The 10,817-nt window shown below is 54.3% G+C and overlaps 1 protein-coding gene across 2 annotated transcripts in view; it reads left to right on the top strand.

Annotated features, from left to right (window-relative positions):
- The first annotated feature begins 689 nt into the window (after nucleotides 1-689).
- cyp27a3 (cytochrome P450 family 27 subfamily A member 3) overlaps nucleotides 690-10,817 on the top strand; it is a 101,905-nt gene continuing 91,777 nt past the window's right edge. The window contains exon 1 of one of the 2 annotated variants that reach the window (XM_072469664.1): nucleotides 690-1,063. In XM_072469664.1, the coding sequence (XP_072325765.1) occupies nucleotides 854-1,063 (210 nt within the window). In that variant the 5' untranslated portion in view covers nucleotides 690-853. The remainder of the gene's footprint in view (nucleotides 1,064-10,817) is intronic. The other variant, XM_072469654.1, reaches the window with a different exon arrangement.

Raw genomic sequence — 10,817 nt, 5'->3', positions numbered from 1 at the left:
CCAACAGTCCGCAGTATGCATTTCTGCAAGGGTGCCTCCTCCTACATTCTGTGGGTCGGGAAGGGCTGCTGCTACCGACGGGTCTAAACTTAAAACGGTGAGCTTTAAGGCCTTTCACACCTTTTGTTCTCTCTGGGGACTGCCATTAGCACTCTCTTCCCTTGGTTTCTGTGGCTATGAGTCATCTTTCAATCTCTCACCTCCACAGTATAAATATTTCCCACTTTCTAAACCTTTTAGCTCTGACAAAGGGTCACCTGGACTCCATATCTTAGTCCAAAGATGTGCAGGTTAGGTGAATTGGCCATTCTAAATTGCCCTTCGTGTCCAAAAAAGATTAGGTGGGGTTACTGGGTTACGGGGATAGGGGTGGAGGTGTGGGCTTGGGTAGGGTGGTCTTTCCAAGGGACTTGATGGGCTGAATGGCCTCCTTCGGCACTGCAAATTCTATGATTCTTTTCTCTCCCTACAGATGCTGCCAGACCTGCTAAGATGTTCAAGCATTTTTTCTTGGGTGTTTAAAAAGTTGCCCTGGGTGCTCAGTCCTTTGACCCAAAGTAAAATCACCCCCTCACCCATCCATGTACCACAAGCCCCGCCCCCCCCCCCCCCCCCCACACAAAAAATCCCTCCTCTGACTCCCCATTCCCCTCCCCCACGCCAAAGTACTGCTTTGCGCTGTAGCATTTACCAGTTGGCATCTCACAAGTATTCTGGCTCAGTCCCAGAGATTGTTGAGCAAAGTGTTGTGTCAAACTCGGTGCGGTTTGCAAAGGACCAACACTGCAGCTGCTGGGGGCTGGGTCAGGCTCTAGTTTTGGGGGGCAGGGGGAGAGGGGGCAGAATCGGGGACATGCCCCTCTGGCTGCGCCTCCCGGTGCCCGGGCAGCGGCGGCTGCCCCGCGGGATTCAGGCGCTGCCCCCGCCCGCCCGCGGCAGGGCGGCGCAGGCTGAGCCGGCCGGCGGGCTAAAAAGCGGTCGGGATCTCCCCGTGCAAGGACTGCTCTCCAACATCTACTATCACTTCGTGAAAGGATACAGCGAGAAGACGCACGAGCTTCAGGTAAGGGGGGGTATGGCCAAACATTTCAGATTGTCACAACAGCAAAGTGTTTGAACAGAGCTGCATGTACTCTGTACAGTGCAGATTAAGAGACCAGTGTTTATGTAATGCGGAGAGGTCTGGACGATAACCCAGCAAACACTTCTACCATGGCACATTGAGAATTTGTTTGGGGGGAGTGCGATTATAAAGTGGCAGGGGCGTGTTAGTTCAGTTTAAAGGAGAAGAGGGTGCAGGGAGTGAGTGTTGGACAGCAGGAAGTTAAGGAGTTAATACCATATCAGATATTAGCAGAGGAATAATGGGATGCACGGTAGCATGGTGGTTAGCACAATTGCTTCAGACAGCACATTCTCCCGGGTGTCTGCGTGGGTTTCCTCCGGGCGCTCCGGTTTCCTCCCACAAGTCCCGAAAGACGTGCTTGTTAGGTGAATTGGACATTCTGAATTCTCCCTCTGTGTACCTGAACAGGCACCGGAGTGTGGCGACTAGGGGCTTTTCACAGTAACTTCATTGCAGAGTTAATGTAAGCCTACTTGTGACAATAATAAAAATTGTCCTACCTTTCTGACTTTGGAAGTGAAGGCTAGGTAGGAAAACAGAAATTGCGGGAAGTAAAGATTTGTGGTATAAATAAAAACAAATTGAAATTCTAAATTCACCAAATTCTAATTAAATAAAATGGGGATGCGGGGCCAGGCGATGTGTTGTAGCTGTACCATGTGGGAATTGGTGGACCCTATTGTGCTTCATTGCGGTTACGTCTGTAGTAAGTGTTGGTTGCTCGAGGAACTTTGGCTCAGAGTTAGTGAGCTGGAGTCTGAGCTTCAGACATTGTGACACATCAGGGAGGGGGTGAGTTCCCTGGATACAGAGTTTCAGGAGGCAGTCACACCTCTTAGATTAACTGCATTAAATGTTATCACGAGTCAGGGACAGGAGGCTGTGACTGAAAGTGAGGCAAGTAGAAGGGTCCAAGGGAGAGGACTGCAGGAGCCCTTGTCCCTGTCCAACAGGTGTGAGAGTCTTGCCCTTTGTGTGGCTGAGAGAGGGGACTGTAGGGAGGATGAGCAAACCGATCATGGCACGTGGTTCAGGGAGCCGTTCAAGTGGGGAAGTAAAGACAAATGCAGTCATAGTTGGGGATAGTATAGTCAGGGGAATGGACACTGTTCTCTGGAGACAAGATTGAAGTCTCAAAGGTTGTGTTGCAGGCCTGGTGCCAGGGTTCAGGACATCTGCTCGGGGCTGGAGAGGAACGTGCTTGGGAGGAAGAGGATCCTGTCGTCATGGTCCATGTAGGCAACAACGACATGGTAGAACGAGGAAGGGGGTTTTGTGCAGGCAGTTTGAGGAGTTAAGCACCAAATTAAAGAACAGAACGTCCAAGGTTATAATCTCTGGATTATTACCTGAGCCACGTTCAAATTGGCAACAGTTACGTAAAATCAGAGAGATGAATACGTAGCTCAAAGGCTGGTGTGGGAGTAGTGGGTACCGGTTTGTGGGACATTGGTGTCAGTACTGGGGTAAGTGGGGTTGTACTGTTCGGACGGCCGACATCTGAGCTGTGCTGGGACCAGTGTTCTTGTGGACCGTTTAACTATGAAGTAGAGAGAGGTCTTTAAACTAAAGAGTGGGGGCGAGGGTTCAGGTGCTCGGAAAATTAGGAAGTCAAAGTCAAAGGTAGGAGTGCAGGTTAATGATCAGCCTGAGTGTCAACAGAAAACCAGGTAGGGGCAGATCATGTGAACATTATATTACACCAAGAACTCATACAGGAGCCCTAGCTAGGAGGGGGTTCCAAGATGGAAGCTTTAAAAAATCAGGGGTACATGAGGGAGTGGTGGCACAGGATTGTGGGGGGCAGGGGGAGGGGACCTGACTGTCACGGGCAGCATGGTAGCACAGTGGTAGCACAGTTGCTTCACAGCTCCAGGGTCCCAGGTTCGATTCCCGGCCTGGGTCACTGTCTGTTCGGAGTCTGCACGTTCTCCCCGTGTCTGCGTGGGTTTCCTCCGGGTGCTCCGGTTTCCTCACATAGTCCAAAGATGTGCAGGTTAGGTGGATTGGCTATGCTAAATTGCCCTTAATGTCCAGGATAGGTGGGGCTACGGGGAAAGGGTAGAGGTGTGGGATAGGGTGGAGGCGTGGGCTTAGACGGGTTGCAAGGGCCGGTGCAAACGTGATAGGCCGAATTGCCTCCTTCTGCACTGTAAATTCTATGATTCTATGTGTGACAGGCTGGGGTAGGAAACATTTTTAAAAAATGCAACACAGAGCCAAACCAGAGTTGTAAACAACTATTAAAAAATAACAGCTAAATGTTCTTTATCAGAAAGCATAAGGCATTTGTAACACGATATATGAACTGATAGCACAGATAGCAGCATATAAGTATGATGTATTAGCTATTATAGAAACGTGGTTGCAGAATTGGGTGCTCAACATTCCAGGGTATACAATGTAAGGAGTTGGGGCAGCGTTGTAAATCAGTGAACGTTTCAGAGCAGTCATGTTATAAAGGCAATGGATAGTGACGTAGAACTGGTCATGAATAGCAGGGGAAGGAGGACAAGGGTGGGAGTAGTCTATAGATTATTTTTGATTTGGCTTTGTGTAATGAAGAAGGATTAATAAGGACTCTTGCGGTTAAGGTTTCCCTAGGGGGTAGTGACCACAATATAATAGAATTCTGGATGCAGTTAGAGGGTGAACGCCATAAGTCCGTAACCAGTATCTTCAACTTAAATAAGGGCAATTAGAATGGTATGAGGCCTGCGAGGCTTGGATAGAGAGGACGTGGAGAGCATGTTTCCACTTGTAGGAAAAAACTAGGACCAGAGGACAGTGCCCCAGACTAAAGGGACGATCCTTTAAAACAGAGATGAGGAGGAGTTTCTTCAGCCGGAGGGTGGTGAATCTGTGGAACTCTTTGCTGCAGAAGGCTGCAGAGGCCAAATCACTGAGTGTCTTTTAAAAAAATATATATTTATTAAGTTTTTTAACACAATTTTTCACCCTTACAAACAAACCCCCCCCCGGTAACAAAAAGAAAGAAAGTGCACATAGCAAGACATGAACAAGGCAAAATGATATGTTACAGAGCTTTGTACATTGGATTTCTCCCGTACATGTCAGTTTTCCAGATCCTTCATGCATTTTCTTGCTCAAATACCCCCCAGACAACCCCCCCCCCCCCCCACACACACACGCAAGACATCCCCCCCCAACCTGGGTTGCTGCTGCTGCTAACCGACCTTCATCTAACGCTCCGCGAGATACTCTAGGAATAGTTGCCACCGCCTGTAGAACCCCTGCGCAGACCCTCGCAAGGCAAACTTTATCCTCTCCAACTTGATAAACCCTGCCATATCATTTATCCAGGCCTCCACGCTGGGGGGCTTCGCCTCCTTCCACATTAGCAAGATCCTTCGCTGGGCTACTAGGGACGCAAAGGCCAGAATGCCGGCCTCTTTCGCCTCCTGCACTCCCGGCTCGTCCACTACTCCAAATATTGCTAGCCCCCAGGTTGGCTTGACCCGGTCTTTCACCACCTGAGATATTGCTCCCGCCACTCCTCTCCAGAACCCCTCCAGTGCCGGGCATGACCAAAACATATGGACATGGTTTGCCGGACTTCCTGAGCACCTCCCACATCTGTCCTCCACCCCAAAGAACCTACTCAGCCTCGCCCCGTCATGTGCGCTCTATGGACCACCTTAAATTGTATCAGGCTAAGCCTGGCACACGAAGAAGAGGAATTAACCCTACTTAGGGCATCAGCCCATAGCCCCTCCTCAATCTCCTCACTCAGTTCCTCCTCCCATTTACCCTTCAGCTCCTCTACCAACGCCTCCTCCTCTTCTTTCATCTCCTGGTATATCACCGACACCTTGCCCTCTCCGACCCATACACTCGAGATCACCCTGTCTTGAATCTCCTGTGCCGGGAGCAATGGGAATTCCCTCACTGGTCGCCTCACAAACGCCCTCACCTGCATGTATCTAATGCATTTCCTGGGGGTAGCCCAAACTTCTTCTCCAGTGCCCCTAGGCTCGGAAACGTCCCATCAATGAACAGGTCCCCCATTCTTCTAATCCCTGCTCGATGCCAGCTCTGAAACCCCCCCCGTCCACCCTCCCTGGGACAAACCGATGGTTACCCCTGATCGGGGACCACACCGAGGCCCCCATTGCACCCCTGTGCCGTCTCCACTGGCCCCAGATCTTTAGCGTTGCCGCCACCACCGGACTCGTGGTGTACCTTGTCGGCGAGAGCGGCAGCGGTGCCGTTACCAGCGCCCCCAGGCTCGTTTCCTTGCAGGACGCCATCTCCAGCCTCTTCCATGCCGCCCCCTCTCCCTCCATCACCCACTTACGGATCATTGCCACATTTGCTGCCCAGTAGTAGCCACCCAGATTCGGCAGCGCCAACCCTCCTTGGTCCCGACTGGCTCCAGAAACCCTCTCCTTACCCTCGGGGTCTTATTCGCCCACACAAAACCCACCATACTACCCATCGCCTACCCTCTTAAAAAAGGCCTTGGTGATTACAATTGGAAGGCACTGGAACACAAAAAGAAACCTCGGGAGGACCACCATTTTGACCGACTGCACTCTACCCGCTAGCGAGAGCGGCAACATGTCCCATCGTTTGAAGTCCTCCTCCATCTGCCCCACCAGCCTCGTCAGATTCAGTTTACGTAGGGCCCCCCCAATTCCCAGCTATTTGGATCCCCAGGTACCGAAAGCTCCTTTCCGCCCTCCTCAGCGGTAAGTTGTCTATCCCCCTTTCCTGGTCTCCTGACTGTACTACAAAAAGCTCCCTCTTCCCTACATTAAGCTTATAGCCAGAAAAATCCCCAAACTCCCTTAGAGTCTGCATGACCTCCACCATCCCCTCCACTGGATCCGCCACATACAGCAACAGGTCGTCTGCATAAAGCGACACTCGATGCTCCTCTCCCCCTCGGACCACCCCCCTCCATTTCCTAGACTCCCTTAATGACATGGCCAAGGGTTCAATTGCTAGTGCAAACAACAGGGGGGACAGGGGGCACCCCTGCCTCGTTCAACGATACAGCCGAAAATACTCCGACCTCCGCCGATTCATAACCACACTCGCCACCGGGGCTCTGTAAAGGAGCTTAACCCAACTAATAAATCCTCCCCCGAACCCAAACCTACGCAGCACTTCCCAGAGGTACTCCCACTCTACTCGGTCAAAGGCCTTCTCCGCGTCCATAGCTGCCACTATCTCCGACTCTCCCTCCACCGATGGCATCATTATCACGTTTAAGAGCCGCCGCACATTGGTGTTTAGCTGCCTACCCTTTACAAATCCCGTCTGGTCCTCGTGAATCACCCTCGGGACACAGTTCTTGATCCTCGTGGCCAGCATTTTTGCCAGCAACTTTGCATCCACATTGAGGAGCGAGATCGGCCTGTACGACCCACATTGCAGTGGGTCCTTGTCCCGCTTTAGGATAAAAGAGATCGTCGCCTCCGACATTGTTGGGGACAGGGTCCCTCCCTCCCTTGCCTCATTAAAACTCCTCACTAGCAACGGGGCCAACAGGTCTACGTACTTCCTATAGAACTCAACCGGGAACCCGTCCGGTCCCGGGGCCTTCCCTGCCTGCATACTCCCCAGACCTTTGCTCAGCTCCTCCAACCCAATTGGTGCCCCCAAACCAGCCACCTCCTGCTCCTCCACCCTCGGGAACCTCAGTTGATCCAAGAATCATCTCATCCCCTCTTCCGCCGCTGGGGGCTGAGATCTGTACAGCTCCTCATAGAAAGCCTTGAATGCCTCATTTACTTTCGTCGCACTCTGCACCGTAGCTCCCCTTCCATCCTTGACTCCACCTATTTCCCTCGCTGCCATCCTCTTACGGAGCTGGTGTGCCAGCATCCGACTCGCCTTCTCCCTATACTCATACGTCGCCCCCTGCGCTTTCCTCCACTGTGCCTCTGTCTTCCCTGTGGTCAACAGGTCAAACTCCATCTGGAGACGTCGCCTTTCCCTACGTAATCACTCTTCAGGGACCTCTGCGTATCTCCTGTCCACTCTTAAAATCTCCCCCACTAACCTCTCCCTTTCCATGCCCTCTATCTTCTCCCTATGAGCCCTGATGGAGATTGGCTCTCCCCTGATCACCGCCTTCAGCGTCTCCCATACCACCCCCACCTGCACCTCCCCGTTGTCGTTGGCCTCCAAGTACCTTTCAATACACCCCCTCACCCTCCCACACACCGCCTCATCTGCCAGCAGTCCCACATCCAACCGCCACAACGGGCGTTGGTCCCTCTCCTCTCCCAACTCCAGTTCCACCCAGTGCGGGGCATGATCTGAAATGGATATGGCCGAGTACTCCATTCCCTCCACTTTCGGGATCAGTGCCCTGCCCAGAACAAAAAAAATCTATCGGGGAGTAGGCTTTGTGCACGTGGGAGAAAAAAGAAAATTCCCTGGCCTGCGGCCTGGCAAACCTCCACGGGTCCACTCCCCCCATCTGATCCATAAACCCCCTAAGCACCTTTGCCGCAGCTGGCCTCTTTCCGGTCCTAGATCTGGAGCGATCCAGTGCTGGGTCCAACACCGTATTAAAATCCCCACCCATTATCAAGCTTCCTACCTCCAGGTCCGGAATGTACCCTAACATTGGCTTCATGAATCCGGCATCGTCCCAGTTCGGGGCGTAAACATTTACCAATACCACCCACGTCCCCTGCAACTTACCGCTCACCATCACGTATCGACCTCCATTGTCCACTACGATATTCTTGGCCTCAAACGACACCCGCTTCCCCACCAGTATTGCCACCCCTCTGTTCTTTGCATCCAGCCCTGAATGGAATACCTGTCCTACCCATCCCTTTCTTAACCTGACCTGATCTGCCACCTTCAAATGTGTCTCCTGGAGCATGACCACGTCTGCCTTCAGTCCCTTTAAGTGCGCGAATGCTCGGGCCCTCTTTACCGGCCCATTCAGGCCCCTCACATTCCACGTTATGAGCCGGATTGGGGGGCCTCCCCCCCTCCACCCCCCCCCCCCCCCCCCCCCCCCCCCCCCCCCCCCCCCCCGGCGACTAGCCATCTGCTTTTCTAGGCCAGTCCCGTGCACGCGCCGCCCTCACCCTCCAGTCCCCCAGACGGGAGACCCCCGCCCCAACCACCTCTTCTGTGTCCCATTCCCCTTAGGCGAGCGCAGCAGCAACCCTATTTCCTCCCCCCCCCCCCCTCCCGCTAGACCCGTGTCTAGCTCTTTTGCTCCCCCCATAGCACTCAAGTAAATCTGCTGACCCCGGCTTCCCCCGCCGTCCCATTGACCCCCCCCGTGTGGGAATCTCCCAATCAGTGTTCGCTCCTCCGTTCCCCCCTCACTCCGTCCTTCCCTGGCGCGGGAAAAAGCCTGCGCTTTCCTAAGCCTGCCCCGCCCCCTCTGGCGCAGCTCCTGTCGCGGCCTTGTCTCATTTCCCCCATCCCCGAGCCTCCTCTCCCTCCAGCGCCAGCGCCCACCGTCTCGTACGGTCTTCTCACCTGGTCCCTTTCCCCATCCCCGTCCATCTCCCAGCCCGTGGAACATTTCCTGCGCGTGATTAACATCCTATGTACAACAAACATCAAACAGCACCCCCCACCCTCACAAACCCTCAGTTTGAGTCCAACTTTTCGGTTTGAATAAAGGTCCACGCCTCCTCAGGCATTTCAAAATAGTGATGTTGATCCTTGTATGTGACCCACAGTCGCGCTGGCTGCAGAATTCCGAATCTCACTCCTTTCCGGTACAGCACCGCCTTGGCCCGGTTGAAACCCGCTCTCCTCTTTGCTACCTCCGTGCTCCAGTCCGGGTATATTCGGATCTCCACATTCTCCCAGCTGCTGCTCCGCTCTTTCTTGGCCCATTTCAAGACCCTCTCTCTGTCCGTGAAACGGTGAAACCTCACCACAATCGCCCTTGGCGGCTCATTAGCCTTGGGCCTCCTTGCCAGCACCCGGTGTGCCCCATCCAACTCCAAAGGCCCCGAAGGGGCCTCCGCGCCCATCATCGACTCGAGCATCGTGCTCGCATATGCCCCGGCATCGGCCCCCTCCGCTCCTTCAGGGAGTCCCAGGATCCGAAGATTCTTTCTCCTCGCCCTGTTCTCCAGGTCTTCGAATCTTCCCGCCCACCTCTTGTGCAGCGCCTCGTGCGCCTCCACCCTCACCGCCAGGCCCAAGGTCTCATCCTCGTTCTGATTAACTTTTTTCTGCTCCTCCTGGATCTTTACCTCGTGGGCCTTCTGGGTCATCCCTAATCCTTTAATCGGCGACAGCATAGGCGCCAGCATCTCCTTCCGCAGCTCCTCGAAACAGCGCTTAATGAACTCTTGCAGCTCCGGCCCACATTCCACTTTATTTAGAGAGCCCGAAAGTCCGTGATCGCGGGAGCTGCCGAATCGTGCGGCTTAGCTCCGCATCGCCGCAACCGGAAGCAGTCAGTGCAGACTTCACTGAGTGTTTTTAAGACAGATGGATAGGTTCTAGATTAATATGGGGATCAGGGGTTATGGGGAGAAGGCAGGAGAATGGGGATGAGAAAATATCAGCCATGATTGAATGGCGGAGCAGACCCGATGGGCCGAGTGGCCTAATTCTGCTCCTATGTCTTCTGGTCTTCTGGTCTGATGAGGTAGGCTTTGTCTAAGGGAACTGGATAACAAAGCTAAGATGCAGCTTAGTGGATGAGCAATGGCAGATTTTCAAGCAGCTGGTCCAGAATGTTCACCGTGCTGCCTTAGCACCCTAGGATTTGAAAGGAAGTGGCTGCAGAGATAGTGGGCGGGATTCTCCCCTACCCGGCGGGGCGGGGTGTCCCGGCGGGATGGAGTGGCGTGAACCACTCCGGCGTTGGGCCGCCCCAAAGGTGAGAGGCTAGCCCCGCGCCGGAGTGGTTGGCGCACCGCCAGCTGCCGGGAAAGGACAGCCAGCCGGGGCCGAAAGGACTTCGCCGGGTGGCGGCAGTCCGCGCATGCGCGGGAGCGTCAGCAGCAGCTGACGTCATCCCCGCGCATGCGCGGGGGGGGGGGGGGGTCTCTTCCGCGTCGGCCATGGTGAAGACTGTGGCCGAGGTGGAGGGAAAAGAGTGCCCCCCCATGGCACAGGCCCACCCGCGGATCGGTGGGCCCCGATCGCGGGCCGGGCCACCGTGGGGGCACCCGCCAGGGCCAGATCGCTCCGCCCCCCCCCGGGACCCCGGAGCCTGCCCGCGTCGCCTTGTCCTGCCGGGAAGAGAGGTGGTTTGATCCTCGCCGGCGGGACAGGCATTCCAGCAGCGGGACTTCAGCCCATTGCGGGCCGGAGAATCGCCTGGGGGGGGGGAGGCTCGCCGACCGGCATGGCGCGATTCCCACCCCCGCCGAATATCCGGTGCCGGCGGGGCGGGATCCACACCAGCCCCCGGCGATTCTGCGACCCGGCGGGGGGGGGGGGTCGGAGAATCCCGCCTAGTGAACCCATTGGTTGAAATTTTTCGTAACACGCTAAATTCTGGGAGGGTCCCAGAAGATTGGAAAACAACCAATGTGACTCCCTCATTCAAAAAGGAAGCAAGGCAGGGAACAGGTCAGTTAGTTCAACCTCTATTATTGACAAGACGCTGGAATCAATAATGAAAGAGGAAACAACTAATCATTTCGGAACCTAGTGAACATGGGTTTATCAAAGGTAAACCAATCATGTTTGACAAATTAGCTTGAGGATATAATAG

This window comes from Scyliorhinus torazame, chromosome 2 (genome assembly GCF_047496885.1).
Source record: "Scyliorhinus torazame isolate Kashiwa2021f chromosome 2, sScyTor2.1, whole genome shotgun sequence".
Taxonomy (NCBI): Eukaryota; Metazoa; Chordata; class Chondrichthyes; order Carcharhiniformes; family Scyliorhinidae; genus Scyliorhinus; species Scyliorhinus torazame.
The sequence above is the reverse complement of the archived record's forward strand: the minus strand, read 5'-3'. Positions and strand labels throughout refer to the sequence as shown.